At 31.0% G+C, this 19397-nt stretch overlaps 1 protein-coding gene across 7 annotated transcripts in view; it reads left to right on the top strand.

The window, feature by feature from the left end:
- The window catches only part of LOC129988031 (heparan-alpha-glucosaminide N-acetyltransferase-like), a 53215-nt gene that overhangs the window by 5286 nt on the left and 28532 nt on the right, over positions 1–19397 (top strand). For 4 of the 7 annotated variants that reach the window (XM_056096114.1, XM_056096112.1, XM_056096113.1 and 1 more), the window contains exon 2: positions 19110–19330. In XM_056096114.1, coding sequence (XP_055952089.1) covers positions 19110–19330 — 221 coding nt within the window. Of the gene's footprint in view, positions 1–10072; positions 10206–10343; positions 10413–15173; positions 15276–19109; positions 19331–19397 lie in introns of those variants that run through there. The other 3 variants (XM_056096117.1, XM_056096115.1, XM_056096116.1) reach the window with 3 other exon arrangements.

Below are 19397 nucleotides of genomic sequence, written 5' to 3'. Positions count from 1 at the left end.
CAAATATATTGCCGTTGCTTGGGATAAAATTATTTTCTGTACCTTCTGGTAATGAAAAATTAATTGTTTGATTAATTGTTGCAAAATTTCATCAAAAATTTAATACTTTAGTATTTATGAGAAAAATTTAAAGTACTTGTAGCATAAAAAAAATATTTATAGCAAAGTTTTAGATTACACGAATAAAATTAGCCTATTAAAAACTACAGAAAACTATTTTTAATGTAAGACTCTTTTATATAATTATAATAAACAATTTGCCTGCCATCTTTTTCCCTTCGAATAGAGAGCGCCCCCTTGTGACGTTTTACAGAAGACAAGCAGTTGAAAGGCAGACCTGCATCCTGAGATCGACTTTTTCCCTATGCGCAACCTTTGCGCTAACGCCGAATGCTTTCGGCTGGAAACCGTGGAATCCTTCCACCATACTGTTTTCTTTAACCTAATTTTCTATGTGTGTCTGTAATAAGTGTTTGTAAATTTTGTAGTGTAGCTGTGTTTGTGGAAATTAAAAATAGTGTATTTAAAACCGGTCAGTTCCTTAGAAAATCGCAAAACACTCATTATAGTGTTTTTTTAAAAGTCATCAGAAAGTTTTTTTTTTTCGTATGTTAATAAACTTAAAATAAATTTTGTATGATTCTTTAAATATTGAAAGTGATAACTTAAATATACTTCTACGAAATGGAACATGAAGGCAGCCGTTTTCATTGCTGAATTTTTTTCGCCATCCACCATTTAAATGCATGTAATAAAATTTAGAATCAATTTTTAAGCAGTCTGAAATTTGAAAATAATTTCAACATCAGTAATGTAAAAGAAACCTTATTTAAAAAGCCAAAACGTAGAAAATAAAAACAATTTCAAAATTCAGTTTATTATGTAAACCTTTGGCGCCATGTTGTTTGTACATTGCTGCGCATGCGCACTGGAGATGGCTGTTACTAAAAAAATGACTTGTCATGAAACTTTTATCAAAAATTTCAGTTTGAATCATACTATTAGCGAAGAAAATTTGAAGAAAATCGATTTCGTAGTCTGAATTTTTATAGAAATGAAAATGACGTGCTTCGTTTTTTCTGTAAATAATGGGTTGTATGCATTTTATGTAGGCTAAGTTAATGGTTTGAAAAATTCTCCAATAATTATTTTTTTAATACAATTACTGCCGTACCACTCGCATTCGCGTGGCAGCTTAAATTCTCAGTCAATGTAGAATTTGATGGGAGTAGAACAAGCCTATGTTTAGTTTGTCTCCTTGTTCTAACACGTTGCTCAGCACGTGAATCGCCTGTGATTCACTCATACTATCTAATTAGGTATTTTCTTTACTGCAATTTAAACGAGAGTTAATAAGTAAGCATCTTATTAGATAGAGGTACGAATCGCATGCATCCATCACGGCAGCGAACATGTTAAATAAAATTTTCTTTATTTTTATGTATTTTATCATATGAACTGTTTATTTATGGTTAAAAGTGAAAACAGTTTGGAAAATTTCCTCAATCATGAATAAAGAGTAAAAATTCGGGACTCATTCGCGACACTTGCACTTTGTCTGGAATCTTTACCGTTCTCGCATTGTGTCTCGCTGAATAGCGTCATCGCTGTTGATTATTGTTACGCTGATAATTTATTAAAACTATTTGATAAAATTGCTGCGAGATTCTATGTAGTGACAGCATCAAAAATATTTTTAAAATAGACAGAAAGAGCGTCTATTTAAAAAAAGCGGCCAGACCAAAGTAATTCCCTTTTCAATGTTAAAAAAAAAAGCCGTTCTTTTATTTCTTCCCTCGGGGGAAAAAATCCTATGTAATTAAAAGTAAAATATAATTGGATTTGGCGGGAGATATTGGCGGCTGTCATCTTTCAAAGGCAAAGATATCCGGCATTGTGTGTTGGTTTGATAAAAAGTAATTATAAATAAACACCAATATAATGTCAATGCGGCATATTTCTTTTTATCAATCTCTTGAGCACTGTTTTGTGTCGAAATGTTCTTAAAATACACACTAAATGCCGCGGATCATTTCATTTGATAATTGGTTCTTAAATTCTTAGACAGGTTCGGACGTACTTGCATATCTGAAATCTCACCGAAAAAGTGAAAAAAGAGATAAAGAGGCTTTGAGATATGGTGTGCACGTTCTGGGCCGATTGAATGATTTTTATATGTAATATTTTTTAAGAGAAAAGGAAAATTTTTAGGTGCTGGAATATTCTTTAAACTATGGTTTTTAAAATTGCAGTTGCCGACTTCGAGTGATACTTCTGTTATGTGTGTATTTATTGAAATTGATTCCTTTTGTACAGCTGCATAACGTTAGTTTAAAAATCGTCTGATTTCAATGCTCCATGTATTTAATTTGCAAGATAAATCATTTGAAACTATAAAATACAACAATTCAGCCGTTACTTCATTGTTATTTTCATTATAATTCGTTTTTAAAATTCGTTGTTCTTAATTTAAATGTAAAGAGTTTTTAGGAGGCAGGCAGGAGATTAAATAGTATGAAACACCATCAGGAGGTTGTCAATTTGAAAAAATAGAATACATATTGAGCTAAATAATTTGATTTATTAGATTGATGTCACATCGGAATGTTATTCGAGTATTATTATTGGAGATAGGCTGCTCTGTTTTGAATAACTAACCGCCTTTGGCTTCCAGCTTGTTCGCCCAGATTAACCCCTTTAAACTATGTAAATGAATAGCAGTTTAAAAAAATTTCACGTTATTTAACACGGTTAAAAAAAAAGGAGTTTAGTTGAATAAATATGCTACTAATTACTGTCGATGCAAATTGAAAAGTTTATATACTATAAAATAAAAACGGAAGTTAAAATCCTGTTTTGAAATTAGGGGCCGCGGTGGTCTGGTGATTAGGTCTGGGGCTCGAAACCGGAAGGTTTCAGGTTTGAGACCCGATTCCACTGAAGAACCGTCGTGTAAACGTGTCTGGTGCACGCTAAATCCGTCGTGGAGAAACGTCCTCCCGCTGGTGTAGTGTGGTGTGGAAGTTTGGAGAGTGAGGGGGCCAGCTGAGGTGTTGTCCTCGTCACCTGACCGTAGTTCAAAATTACGAGGTCCGTCTCAAAATAGCCCTAGTGTTGCTTTAAAGCGGAACGTTAATATAACTAAACTAAACCTTGTTTTGTAGTTAATGTTCAAATAAAGTAATTTTTTACTAAATAACCTATTTTGTAGTTAATTTTCAAATAAAGCAATTTTTTAAATCATAATTTTAACATTGACAGAAGCACGCTACTGAACGCTACGATGGATGAATTTGAATCTCATCATAATATTAACTATAGTATAGTATAGTAACATATGTTTTTGACCACTATGTCTGATGTTTTATTCGAATAGCATAATTAATTATGGGCAATTACTCTGAAACTGAGTTTCCTAATGCGTTTAAGAAATTACTGTTAAAGCCATGTTTTGCAATTAAATTTTTTTTAAAAATAAAGATAAAAATTGTACGTTAATTTTTGAATTTTAAGATATGATAAAAACCACATTTATAAAATAATGATTTATGGTCACCAGTATCCATAGCGATTATCCATCTGACGATGATTAAACCTATTTTCGTGTTGGATCTTATTTATGTTTGGCTGTTGCCATTTAAAAATATGTAATAAGAGCGATTTCTGTACCTCATACCTTAGCCTTATATATATCGCATATAATGACATTCTATTCATTGCATGTCTCGCCATTATAAGGATATTTATTTCATAATGTCGGGTTTGAATGTTTTGTGATAGATCTTCAGTGTTAACGAAGTCTCGAATCCTGAATCATCCAGTTCTGATCCTGAAATGCTTAATTTGGCTCTTAACATAAATTTTTTTCCCTTTACTGAAGAGCCGCGATAAATCTTATGGCCGAGATGTGATTTCAGAGTTCTGAGTTAGTTGTTTGGAGATTCGTTTCTCTTAAATCAAAGATCTTCATACATATTAAATCGATTTGGGTGTAATGCCCCGATGTTCTGGCTCGGAAGTTGAGGATAGAACCGGATTACGCCTTCAAAAGGCCATCGGACAATGTTAGCCGAGGGGCCGACTTTTTTTTTCACTTTCCAACTTCCAAAATCAAATATTTTTCTTATTGATTTTAAACTCTGCGTAAGGGGTATTAAATAATATGTTTTGACCATCTGACAAACAAAACATTTAATTTCGGGTTGTTTACTTTATCTAGTTATTAATCTGGCCCTGTTTAGAGGGGCCATAGGATAGCTGTTCTATCTGAAATCCTTTCCCCATTTTCTTTTGTAAAAAAAAGAAAAAAAATCTAACTAAAACTCAAATTAAATGAGCCCGTTTTCTGAATGTCCCTTCCTGTCCCCCCCCCCACAAAAATGATTGAAATCAGGTTACTTGATTAAGAGTATCGAGGTTAAATATTTCAAACATTAATTTTGTTTAAATTTCCGCATAAAATTTTGAAATGCCTTGGTAAAACAAATAGTTGAGAAATATTGCAATCATCAACTGGAACAATATAGTTTTTTTTTTTTTTTTTTTTTTGCTTCGACGTGCTTCATACTTCCAGGAATCATGGTCATCCTGATCATAAGATAGATAAACCAGTAGAGATAAATAGTTGTTTTTGTTTACGTAACTTATGACTTTGTTTTCCTACATGCTTTAGATATATTGCATGATTTGATTAATCATCATCGCCGCTTTAGCGTTGTAGCTGTTATCGCTTAGGATAAATCAACTAATATGACCAGATTGAATTTTTGATTCTGTCCGGAATTTAAATAAAACTTCTTTGATTGTTTCGATTTTTACTTTCACAATTATTTGCTGTTATTAAAAAATAAATGGAAAGAAGATTAGTTATTTTTACTTAAAAAAAAAAGTTTTTGAATAATTCCAACTTTCCAATTCCTAACTTTCACTAAACCAGTAACCAGTATTCTTGTGCATAGATTATTCGTAAATATGGCCATCCTAATTTGGTAGGAAAGAGAAAAAAGGAAAGAAAACAGAGGGAGTAGGAGAAAGAAAAAACCTTACCCTAATAATTTATTACTTTCTCGTATACGAATTATACAGGAAGTAAAGTGATCGTCCAAAAATTCGAACTCGAGACTTTGACGAATCTCCTCGTTCCAAACCTTGCTGAGTTCGAAAAATACCTTTTTGGCACTATGTCGATTTGTTAATTTATCTGTCTAGAATGGAATCTCGGCCAGCTCATTGCTCTCGACTTTTGTTTAACTAATGTTGAAACTGCCTTACCAAATTTTAGTCAATAAATGTCAGAAATCAGGCAATTTGGGCGATAGTCACAGCAATAGATAGTTCAGGAGAATCTTCTAATGTTTTCTCCGTTTTATGCCCACTACACTGTTTAAATAACCAGAAGGTTATAGTTGCAGGGGCATGGAGCGGTGTTATGTCTGGCTGTGAATCGGATGATTCACAAATGCGTTGTGCTAGACTGCTGTAATTTCTTATATGAAATTGCGACCAAATTTGTCGACTTCTGTCAAGTTTTGATTGAAATCTATTCTTTGGAAATCTGTATAGCTGTTGGGGTACGAGTGAATTCGATAACAAACTCGAAGACGTAAGTAGGTAAAATTTGGTACACAAATTTAGCATGTAAAACATAGATACGGCTCAAATTTTCGACCAAATTCGTCTAACGGCTGACCGTTTGTCAGTCTGTACTGTCGTATGAATGAAAATACAATAACTCATAAATACAATGACATAAATACAATGAATATCAAAATGAATGAAATTTGATACGCTGTTTTGTGACTACAACTGTAGTTTTACGTCAAATTTTGGAGTCATTCGGCATTCAAAAAAGCGTTCGCAATATATATTTTCGTGATAGATTCAGTAAAAATGCTGGATTCAAGCCAGAGATTTATATTTCGTTACTATCATTCACCAGTGTCAGACAAATTCTTGGTCTCACCCGATGTTCACAATGTTATGACAATTTATTTGAAAATTTGAGAGAACATTTCGAAGAGATGACTCCTATTGTTATGGGGGGGGGAGGAAAAATATTTTATTATACACACACTCAAAAAGTTAAGTATTATTTTCCGTTTTTAGCAATTATATAAAAGAAATAAATTGGCAGTCCTTAAGAATTTTATAGTATTATTTACTTTTAGAAATATAATTTTGAGTTCTCTCTATAAACGAAAAGACAACTTATTGGCATGTTTTTAATTTCTGATATATTTTGGCTCGAACGATCAAAGTATAAAGTGACCAATCGTCCCGAATTAGTCAGGATTTTCTGATTATTGATTTTTTAAAATTTGATATAACCCCCCCTCCCCCCCGGATATCTGGTGTCAGTGACAATCTAAATTGACAATATGAGACGAGGGGGGAGGGGCAAAATTGTGTAGTGTATTGTTAGGCCAGTCAAATAGTCGCAAATGTAATTTTAATGTATTTAGAAGTAATGTATATATTTGAGCATAATTTAATATTAAACTTCACTGGTTCAAGGTCCTTGATAGTAAAACTATATTACCATTTCACGGCATGAAAAACTTTTAGTATTTCTTATGACAGAAACATGCGTAACAATATTGACCAGTAGTGTGATTTCTTAGTTTAAAGTCTGTGATTGAAGTTTAGAAAATTTGATTATTTTTAATTAAATTTTTAATCAACCTTATTTTGTAAAAGGATATACATAAATTTCAATTAAATTGCTGTGCAGTTTGATCTTAATATTTGTTGGGTTTTTCTATAGTTACAATCATTCGAATTTTTCGTATTATATCTGAGTCGTCATTTGATTTCAGATGGGTGGAAAAATCGACGGAAACTGGAGAGGAACAAGCTATTTTCTCCATGAAACACTTGTTGAAACTCATTGTGTTTGCTCAGGCTTCGTCGCATATTTAATAATTCTTCTGTTTTTATTGCCGTATACAAACGTGATGTTTTGGGAATTGAGACTGATGTCATCACTGAGAAATTGTTGCCATTCTGCATGCGATAAATGTTACATTTTTGAAAGTCCGTTTTTAAGTTTTGTTTCTGATTGTTTTTTTTTTTTTTTTTTTTTTTTTTTTTAAATTTAAAGCGTAAGCTACTGAGATAATAGTCATTTACAATTTGTTTTTGATATTCAGTAGTTATAAAAAAACAACTTTGCTGTTTTGAGTTCAGATATGTTGATGCTGCAACTTTATTTGCTCAACAGTTGCAGTTCTTATGGATTGTAATGTTGCTAGTGCTGGAAACAATAATATATCGCGCATTTATGACTTTTTGTGCAGTACATTTTGATTTTTCTAATTCATTTTGAATAATTTAATGTTCAGGTAATAAACAGGAATTAAAATTTTCAATTAATGCAGGTAAAATTATCAAATAATTATCAATAACTATTTATTTTCTGTACATTTATTTAAAAAAAAATTCAAAGTACATGTTTTTAATTTATTTTCCTTGTATTCTTTACTTTTCTATATAAAGATTTATTCAGTTGTGGCTGAAAAATGAAAATAATCATGAAAATGTTGATGTTTATTTTCAATGAAAATGTTGATTAAAGGAAATATTTCTTTGCATGAGCAAAATGAACAGTAAAATAATTTTGAATTAAAAAAATATTATCAAAGGAAATTTTCTTTATCATTAAAATTTTTCTACAAAGCAAAATGTTTCAAACTTTGTTTTTAAAGTTTCTAGAAGATATAAATGTGCTGTCAAAACACGCAATTTTTTTTCTTTTACAACAGCTGAGGAATACGCTTCGTCATTGCATTGTAAACGTAGCGTACCACTTTTTTTTTTTTAATGCAGTTTCGGAGATGTTAAAGGAATATTGTAAGATGCTTCATGATTTTAAGTATCTTGAATGGAATTAAATGAATTTGTGATTCTGTTTATATATTGAAAAAGTAAGGGAAGAGGGGTTGCAGCAGTTCTTTAATACCTACAGGTTCGAGACCCGATTCCACCGAACAGCCGTCGTGTTAGCGGGTTCTAGTGCATGTTAAATCTATCGGGGCCAAACCGGTGTGGTAAGGAAGTTTAGAGGGGGGAGAGGTGGTGGTGCCAGCTGAGGTGTCGTCTTGGTCACCTGACCGCGGTTCAAAATTACAAGGTCCGTCCCCAAATAGTCCTAGTGTTGCTTTAAAAGGGACGTTAATATAACTAAAACTAAATCTAAACTAAACTTCCCATCGTGCCCTAACTTTTCCGGGCTAAAAGGATTAAAAACTGTCCCTTCTTTTGCATAATTTTCTATGTATTATGAGATATATTTTAACCTACCTCGAAACATTGAAGTTACAATTAGACATACAATTTGATATTTTATTTAGATTTTTATTCAGTTAGCAGTGGTATACAACAACGGTAAATGGGTAAATAAGTGAAAATTGTGCAAATTAAAACGCACCAGTAAATTGTGTGTGCTACTGTGATTCAGGTTGGCGTATTTTGTGATGCAGTGAATTTTTGCCGTTCATAACGGCATGCGATATTATGAATAGATTTTTTAAACTATAAAACGAAAAAAAAAACATGTTTATTTAATGTTTTATATTAATTTTGAAGCTGTGAAGTGGTGGGATTATGTTCCACCCTGTAAAACAGGATTTATTAAAATGTTTTTATTTTTTCCCCTCTTATTTTGAGTAATGCTTTATGTTAAATATTCGAAATGTTTTTCCCCATTTTTTTTTTTTTCCTGCCATAAAAAAAATTCTGTGCAACTAGGATTTTTATTTTCTTTAAAATCGTGTGTCCTTAAAGAATTAAGCGTATCGTAATCATTTGTATGGACTCTTAATTGTTGTCTATTCCTATTGCTTCATCTCAAATTTTTTTTCTTGGGATCGTGGTACATATCATTAGTTTTATAAATCTTTAAATAAATCAGCATTGCGATGGCAAAGAGGGTATTAATTACAAAGCACCATTTTGAGTAACCTCTCATACCTCTGCACCAGAATCTACTACCCAAAGTTTCCAAGAAAAAAATTAGTTATCAAATTGTGTGGCCTTAATTCCAACAGTCTTCTTTGTGAATAGTTTTGAACGATTTCAGTATCATGCTTTTCTAAATTTATAGATAGTAATCCACATTTTAACATTATCACGTTCGTTCTTAACACATTGCGTACGGGTCACGAGATTTCTCGTTTTTAGCAAGCCGAACATTTTGGCAAGGTCACGAGATATCTCGTTTTCATGTTTTTCGGCTAAACCAGCCAGACCAACCATAACCAACCAGAGGCAAATATTTAACACTTTAAGGATTACAAAGAAATCTATAAGACATACGCCGCCTGGGACAGCACATTTTTGGGCAAATTTGTACGCTCTTAAATAATTATTTATTAAGCAATAACAAACGGAATACGAAACACGAGAAAACTCGTGAACGGTCTACAATAGATAGCACGCGAAACACGAGAAAATTCGTGAGCAGTCCTTAATACCTTAAAACAAGATACTGTTGCAAATCGTGCCGATCAGCATTACACAAGGGAATATGCTTTATCAAATATCACACTCTATTGCATTATTCTGTGAAATAAATAATAGTTAAAATGTAAAAAATCTTGTATAATAAGTGCATGTATAAAATATATAGTAGTATTTAAGAATACTTTATGTAAATGTAATACCAAATGCAAATTAATATGCATCCTATTGCTTGACAAGCATGTTTCTAGAGAGTTCAAAAATGTGCGAGCCGTGAGATTGTGTTGAGCGCGCAGAGCGCCGTAAGCAATGTGTTAAGTTTACTATAATGTGAATAAGTAGATGGATTAGGTTCTCAAGAATCACACAAAACCTGAAAGTTCCACTGTTAACTTTGGTCAAACTTATTTTTTGTCTTTAATGCTTCATTTCACATCTTTCCTGTCCGATTCCGTTAATTTTAAAAGTTATTTATTTGCTGAATCAAGAAAAAATTGTCCTGCTTTATCTTATCACTTTATAAACAGAGATTCGAACTCGCAGCATCTGTGTGTTGTGGCCGGTTCAATATTATCAATAGTGATTCCATAATCCCTTTTCGTATCTGTCAGAAAGGATAAAGTTGTTCGACAGATAATGTAATTTTTAGTTATTGCTTCTCGTCATGCGGAGCGTAACTCATGACACTTGCAGGCGATAGTTTAATCTTTCTCGTCATTGCTGGGGTGTAAAGTTAGTTTTTTTAAATGGTAAGTTGTGAAATTCTTTGCGTAGATTAGTTTGTTGTTAAAACAATGAATAATTCTCTAACATTGTTGAAAAAAATTTATCTTTTTATGACTCATTATTTTCTGCGGTTCATTATCATTTTTTTTTTCGTGTTCTAGGGCAAGCAAATCTAACTCGAGACACTTGCGATTCATGGCAAATATTTTTACGATCCAACCAATGTAATAGTATGTAACAAAAATTTTAATAAGAATTGTGTATCTTAATTTTATTAATTAGGATAATTTGGCCCATATATAAAAAAATGTAAAAATAATAAACAAACCTGAATTTGAAACAATTTTTCAGAACATTTAAATCTTTGAGGGATTTCTTAGATTTTCTACATGACTATACGAATCGGGATATAGTAAGGTTTCGCGTTTAAATCAATATTCAATAAAATTATAATGTTAGAATTTTGAAAATATTTTTTTATTTTTATCAAGCAAGTTTGTTAACAGTCGGAAGGATCTAGAATTTTTTTTTTTTTTACTTTGAAAGTATCTATTAATGTTAAAAAAAAAAAAAAAATGTTTGCCTTATAAATTTACGTGGTTTTCTAAGTGTGTCTTTATTACCGATATCCATCATGCATTAATTTTAAAAATAATCGCCACCAACGTTATAGAGCTTTATTGTAGTTCATAGGCCACCGGCCAGGGCCTTCAGCTGCATTCGTGGAAAAGTTTTGACTTGAGATGAGTGAAAAGGAAGAATTTCTAAAAATTGATTTACGAAAGCAAAACTTAGGACAGGATCGAACCTAAGAGAAAAGGTAATAATCATCGCAAGCAAAATTCCCCCTTGATTTAGACAAATGATATTATAGACTAATTGCTGATTCACGGGAAAAAAAAAATAAAATTACTATGATACTTTTTTTTTTTTTTTTTTTTTTGCAGCTGATATACATTTACATCTTCTTTTATTTGACTTTTTTTTATTCTTTGACATTCTTTTTTCCCCTCCCCTTCCCAGGACAGGATTAACTTTTCAAGGGTTTTTAGACAATGCAAATTTCTGAGCCTTTTAAAATCAAATATTTTTTAAATCAATTTTAATGATTTTTATAAATAATTTAAGTAGCAAATTTTAAGACTCAAAACGCTTAACTTCTGAACACTTTCTAAAAAGCTTAATATATCGGAAAAATAAAAGTAATGCACAACCGGAATTAAAAAATATTTCTTTTTACTATTTGAAACAAAACAGTTTTAAAAAAATGAGGAAGTTTTTCTTATCACAATCTAATAATATTTTAAAGTTGCAACTTTAAAAAAAATTAGAAATTGCCTCATTTTTTAGAATTATAAAATATTATAAAATTTGCAAGTGGTATTTAATTAGAAATTTTATTCGAATAATGTTTTGAAATTAATTTAAACTGATTTAATTTGTGCAATTTTGGTTGGATGAACTTTATAATTAGCTAAAAGTATAAAGTTAAATAACTTTCAAAATACCGTAAAAGAAAAAAAAAAAAATCTTTTGGGCTTGGGAAGTCCTTTAAAATTTAAGAGCCCTAGGCAGTTTTTTTTTTTTCTTTTCTATTTAATAATTTTGCTTTGCCCTCTCCTCTGCAGTTACAATAGTAAACGTTGCTCAGACGCATATTTCTTAGTATTACTGGAATTTTCTTCCTTAATGTTTCTTGAAGCATGTTTATTATTTTGTATTTGTATTTTTATTATTTTCACATGTAAAATTCATATTTCATGACATATTCAATTTTGTTAAATAAACGGAAATTGGAAAACGGAATTAAAACAAAACAAAATTACTTTTTTTCTTAGAGTAATGTCTGTATGTGCTTGCGTTTCGTTATCACTTAAAATTTTTCTCGTGCCTATTTCATATATATAGATTTCACCGCAATTTTCCCACAATGGCGTTTTTAACTGTTGCTGATATTTTGTGCTTTCACACCTTCCGATATGATTTGCACCTAAAAGTGGTTATCGCATCCGAATTTCTTCCTTCGGCGTTTGGGCGGATATCCTGTGCCATAATATCTCAAAGAATTTGCAATCGTTTCCTAGTTGACTATGGTAAACGATTGCAAAATTGTATGCTGTTCATTTGATACTAACATTTTATTTTAAACGCTTGCGTAATAAACAATGAACTTAGACCTTACAATTTTTTCAAATCATTCCTTGCTGAACATGGTTAGCATCTGTTCTGGTATAAATTTCGCCGTAAAAGTTGTAATATACGTATATATAACGAGAAATTCCACGAATGTCAATCGTTAACGAAGATTTAAAAGTGAAAGATCAGTTTTCGATTTCAAAATTGATACCATTAAACGATGCAATGATCCCAATAAAGGAATATTTTTGAATAAATTTGATTATATCGGTTCGGGACAAAAGATTTTAATAATATCAAGCAAGTGATAATATAAACCGCTATCATATTAAGAAGCGTTCGCTGTATATTTTATTTCCGATTATGTGGAAAACCGACAATTATATATTCCTTATTGAAAATTTCCATAAATGCTTTGACTCAAATTTCCTCCCTTTACTTTTTATAACAAACATTTTTTTATTCTAATGCCTTAGACGTATATACTGTTTGATAACGGATTGTAAAACCCCTCTGCAGTTTTGCGTCTGCGTTAGGATGGGTTTCATTCGTCAAAATGAGGGTGAGAGGAAAGATGAAAGGAGATGTTTACATTTAACAATGAAGTAAACTCGGATTACATGCGGTTTTATGAGACGTAAACATCATAGATAAATAGTAATACAGAAGGGAAAAGGTACTAATGCACATTAAAATAATTCAGAGCAATTTTTATTTAATGTAAAGGCATAAATATTAAATTTTAAAAAATTTAATGAAAAATTTCTGTAATTCCTTTTTTACAAAACAATAACGATTTTTTTTATATTAAAATGTTTCTTTTTTATATGTTACCAGCTGACCCGGCAAACGTTGTTTTGCCATATAAATTATTTCGAGTGAATATTTTGGTTGTCAATTAAAAAATAACGAATGTATTTTAAATGTATGGGGATGGGATCTATGACAGAAAGAGGAATGGAGCGATGTAGACGATGATCGCCGATTAAAAAAAAAAAAAAAAAAAAACCACCAAACATTTTCTCAATACAATGTATTTCATGAACGTAACGAACATATACATTGTTTAATCTCTTAAAAGTTAAACGTAAAGCGTTAAAAGTAATATAGTTTTTATCCTGAAGTATAAAAATGAAATAAAAAAAACAATATTCACTTCGAAGAGCAATGGAGTGTACGATATTTTTTGTCAGTCCGTCCTTAGCCAACACAAATAAGCTCGATGGTTTGCCCACGGCAGAACATGCCACGTATAATTAATTGTCCGTGTGATAAACATGGTGTGCCCTAATCTAAGCCGCAAACAGACATCGCTTGGCCTTACGATTTATTAATTTTCATTGCGAATGCCAATCTAATAGTAAATTGAACGCGTTTGAATTCAATTGGCTTGTCTGTGAGAATCATTAGAATTCGTGATAGCAAAACATCTTCGGCTCGGAATTTGCCATTCAAAATGGTGGCTTCGATTTCCGAAGTAAAATAACCGGAGATCCAACTTTCAGTCGTAGAAGTTGTCAACATTTGCTCACTGCGTGGTTACGTAAGATGAAAAATAAGGATCCTGCTTCCTGAGTATGATTTTGATGCTGAAATCATTACCCATATGTGATTCATGATTAACTGTATGATGCTTCTTTTTTCTCTCTCTTGTCCACACACAGCTCGCCTTTGTTGTGTTGATTCATTTCTCTTTGCTTTTTTGTCGTTAGCTGTAATTTGGTTCTAGTTCCCACTCACTTTATGCTGACGGAAACCCATTCGTTTTCTTTTGTTAGACCATTCATCGAAAAAAAAGACGCACTTATAATATTTAAAAGTATAATCCAGATAATTGCAATTAAAAATTCGAGGGCTATTAACAGTTTTTAAAACGCTATATTTCTATTTTAGTCTTATTCTCCTGTGAAATATTACTTTTTTTCCAGCACTACTCATTCTTGAATGGCAAACACTCACGGCTTTTGCTCCTTAACTTGTCCGAGATCCAATCAAAAGTGGGAATATTTATAGGTGCGAAACTTTTATTTGGTTTCATTTTCAGACGCTAGAAATGAAAACTGATAAGGAACCCTAAGACTCGTTCAAGGATATAGCGGGAAAAAAGTGAACGTGATAAAATGGATTTTATCTGCATTCAAGGGGCAAAACTGAGCTACGGAAAAACTCATTTTCTGTATTTTCTTTTAAATAATTTATCTGAAAGAAACCTTTTATTGAAAGACCACGAGAGAGTCAAATGTATATTAGTTACTATAATGGTAGACTGCTGTTGGAAGATTCAGATGACGATGCAGATATATAATAACGATTACATGTTAGAAGTAGCATGAAGGTGAGACATATAAATATTCCAAATGCATTGAATTTTGATCGCCATTTCAATTTGCAATATTAAACTTTTAGTATTTGGTCAATTTCTTTTCTTCCTTCAAAAAAAAAAAAAAGTAGTTTTATATATAAAGTAAAAGCCATTTGCACTTTTAAAGCATGCATACAACAAAAACGAAGGTTCCCGCCTTCTCAAATTCCATGCAGCTTTTTTTTTTCTTTTCCAAATCTGTGTAAATTAAATGTAAAATCGCTTGCATATCTGTGTAAATTAAAAGTAAAATCATTTGTATTTAAATTTACATTATTTTATACTTGCATGTGGTAGATTTAATAATTCATACGTAATGCTTGATTTGTTATTTAGCGTAAATTAAATTCCAGACCATTTGTTACTGTTATGTGTTCCTATATCGTTTACGCAATATTCCTTCGAAACTGCTCTCTAGCAGCAACCGGTTTCTCTTGATTTGGGTCATTTTAGTAATCTTTTTTTTTTTCCAATTACAGAATCACTAAATGCTTTTGTCGCTTTCATTAGAATTAGTGATTGTGTCGGACAATCTTATAGTTCAGCTGGTTTTAAATGAAGTGAGTTTCTTTCTGTGTGTGTGGAAGTGGAAACTGTGAGTCTTTGTTTTTTTGTTTTTTTTAAATTCATCTCATGCTTATGCTGTTTATTATTATTATTATTTGTGTGGCAATATTCTAAAACGGATAAAATCAAACGTTTGTATTATTAAATGAGCCATTGTTTAGTATATCATATATAATATGAGAATTTATTTTCCATCTTTCTTTCTTTGCAATCAGAATCATAATTTTTATGATCTTCTTTTCTATGAACCGATCGTAGAAAAGATAATTCATTATTTGTTTGTTGCAAAACTTGTGCATTATTTAAAACTTTAATCTTGTCATTTTAAAAAAAGATACTAACTTGGTTTCAGTATTTTACTTCGTAAATTTACATTTCGTGAGGTATATTCAAATTTAAAAGCATTAGCTTCTATAAAATTATAAAAATGAAATGCAGAAGTTATTTAGAGCACAAGAAAAGCACGTGCGTTTAGCCGTTAGGTCAAATAGTACGATTGAGCAAGAATTTTTCTGGTGCAACGATGCTTGCACTGGAAAGCGGCACTTTTCAGATTCAAATGCTACACAATGTGATAAAAAAATGTCAGGACACTTTAGCATTTGCTCGTTTTTCTGAATATCTCCAAAAAAGCTGAATGAACTGTCTTTGAACTTCGTACTTGTTAAAAGGGGACATTTAGGAGGCCGATTAGAAATTAATGAAGTGAAAACAGGATATTGGCTTACTTTGTTGTATAGAAATCGGGTAATTATTTTGAAACTTCCAAAAATGATTTTATTTCTTACGAACGATATTTGCATTTATTTTCGTAAAATAAATGCAAATATCGTTCGTAAAAATCGCACATATTTTCGGAATAACGTAAAAATGTTATTAAAAAAAATCCCGATTTTTTTTAAATATTGAGTTTTTATCAAATTTTACGAAATCCAGAATATGTGGCAGAAGATTATGAAAGCAGTATTTTAAAATCTCAAATAAATTTGAGAAATATTAGAAGAAATATGAATATTATTTAAAAAAAATTTAATTGGGCATGCACGAAATACTGTGTATTTTTTTTTTTCGTTCACACTTTTGAAGCTAATTATACAGAGAAGCCTGTATAAAAATTCCAGTTGATTACCTATAGAATTCAGAAAAATATCGAAAATGCTTTGAATTGCTCTTTAAGGAAGGATAAGTTTTCTACAAATTTGAAACTTATATCTTCAAATAGTTATACCGGATTCAATAAAAAGTTAGATACACGCGACATATCGCTCATTGTTTATAATTAAAATATATATAATAAATTGTATCCCATTCTTCTAAAAGAAAACTGGAAAGCCTATATCAATGATTTGAGAAGTCGTGGTCTACAGCGAATTCTAAATTCCAATTCAGCCTGCTAGGAGTTCGAATCTAAATTCCATAAAATATCTGTAGGGTTAAATGGAAACGTCAAATTCAATGTAGATCACAACCCTCACATCAGTAAAAGGGGCTTCAAGTTTTTTTAATTACAAAAAAGAGGTACACTTTGAGCAGCCGTCAAAACAACAAAGGGTTGTGCCACCCCTTAATAATTGACATATTCGCCAAATAAGCTAACCTTACTGAGAGAATGCTTTTCATTGTATTTTATATCAAGTTACATAAAGTATCATGGTTATGCAAATAATGATGATTAACACAATTTTTCTGCTATTTGTTTAGCTACAATTTATGATATATATCTATTTTTTGAAGTATGCAAAGTATGTAGTATTTCTTAACCTAGAATGTTGTAACCTTTGTAGAATCTGGTATAATTATCCAAAGATACAAGCTGAAAGAATATTAATTTGTGGAAAGCCCCTTATCATTTAGCTTAGAGAGCAACTGAAACTCTGCTAACTGCAATGCCCAATATCTTTTTGAATCTCAATGCTATTTCAACTGATGTTTTTATGTAAGTTGCCCTGCATATCTGGCTTTAAAGTTGTGAAGGAGAAAATGTTATATTTCAAGCATAATCAGTTAAAATTTAGTTTAAAAATTTTCATATTTCCTCTAATATTTATAAGATTCACTTCACATTTTACTATATTACTTTGATTATATTCTCTCCATATTTTGTAAGGTCCGTATAATTTGACTAAAAACTTTGTATTAAACAAAATGCGGAAAAATTTGGGATTTTTTAAATTCAGTCTTTCACATTTTTCTCGAATATAGTGCTATTTGTTACAAAAATGGATGCAAGTATCGCCTGTAGCAAATAAAAACATTTGGCAAAGTTTCAAATCCTTATTTGCTTTATGTAAAATGGCATAAACCAATATCTTTTTTTCCATCGATTTGTAGTCTGTTCCTTAAATAGCCGGTGATCGAATGGTTTCGGCGAAATGTGGGTTTAACCATATTTTTTACATGATAGCAGTTCAAAGACAGTTTTTCCAGCTTTTCTAAAGATAATCGGCAGAATGCGTAAGTGCTCGGATGCTTTTGATCACGTTGTGTGTTAATCAATACATAGAACTTACCCTAGGGTCTTCATTCGTATGGACAGTTACTTCTACGAGATATATGAAACACACCGTAATGGCAATAATACGCCTCAAAATTTTTTATTATCAGTGTACTTCAAATGCATACACACTGCTTAAAAAGAATCGCATGTATATTCCAATGGAATTGTCTTGAAAAGTATCGGCTTTTTATTATTTTAAGTTTATGGTTTGATCATCTAAAACGCCATTGCATTTTCTCCCAGATATTTGATCATATAGAATAGTTGTAACATCGTTCTTTCGCTTTTAAGTAAAAAGCTGTTTATCTTGGAGAGAACGTTTAAATAGAAAAATTTTTGATGTTGGAAACGCCTGCACAGTAAGGTTTCGCATTCTAAAATTTAAATAAAATAGGAGTAAATTTTTAAAAATAGTTTAAATTAAAAAAAAAATTCCCCTCAATTTGAGCGATTTTTTTTGTCTTTACACTATAGTATGTTACACAGATGAGAATGATTAGATCGATTTTTGTATCATTTTTTTGAAAAATTCAACTGTGCCAACAAGAACGGTCATCGTAAAATGCTTATAAATACCGTTCTATTTGCCCGAATTCTCGGATAAAAAGGAGGGGGGGGGGAGGGATCTTTTAAAGAATAAATTTTGTTCTGCGATTTCAAATGTCATTATAATACTGGTACTGTTTGAAATAAACTTTTTAAGGCTGTTTTACTATCTGCACACTGATGTTCTATCTGGAGAGTATATGTATATATAATATATGCTCTGAATACATATCTAAATACCCTCAATTTTTTAATTCCATTTAGATCGTTTTTGAAATTTCTATTTTACTAAATTCATTAAGTAATCTTAATGCCATGTTAATTCCCATATCACTTATTCAGTCCGGAGTTTAAGAACCTTAAGACCGGAGTTAAGAACCATGACACATACCTCAAACCAACATAGAGAAAGTTATGAATACTGTTTGTGAAACAATGCAACTATTTTTAAAGCACTTTTATTTAACTTGATCTGTTTCATGTTTGTTATTATGAAACCGTGTAATCGTTTTTTTCTTTCACTTCCTAAATTTCGTTTGAAATTTTGCACGCACGTTCATTTTAAATGACTATACGTTAATATTTTCAGAATATAATTATAGATCAGCCATTAAAATTTTTTGATTCCAATAATGCGATGTAATAGTGAGCTTGATATACATCTCAAAACGGCACTGCAAAAAAAAAAAAAAAAAAAAAAAAAAAGTTATTGATATACTAAGTCTATTATTACTGATATGCAGTTTATTAATAAAATTGTTTTAAATTAAATTATTTGAAACAAAAGAAAATAGTGCTTAATCATTTTATTCTTTACAGTTGGCACAGGACTAGCCCATTTGCAATCTCTGAACCCAGTAGAGCCATTTGACGTATACTTTGAAGTTCCCCTAAAGAACACGCATTACAGCGGGCTTGAAGTTGAAAAATCTAAGAACATGTCTTGTGGAAACCTTGGCATTGACGAATCATGCATTGTGATAAATTCAAATGTCGATTATGTAGTGATTTTTTTGTATCAAAGTATGGAATGTGAAAATGTAAGTATCATTCTTCAGCAGTTTTCACTAGTCATTTGGACGCATATGTTGTATAATTAATCTTAAT

This window comes from Argiope bruennichi, chromosome 10 (assembly GCF_947563725.1).
Source record: "Argiope bruennichi chromosome 10, qqArgBrue1.1, whole genome shotgun sequence".
NCBI classification, from domain to species: Eukaryota; Metazoa; Arthropoda; class Arachnida; order Araneae; family Araneidae; genus Argiope; species Argiope bruennichi.
The sequence above is the reverse complement of the archived record's forward strand: the minus strand, read 5'-3'. Positions and strand labels throughout refer to the sequence as shown.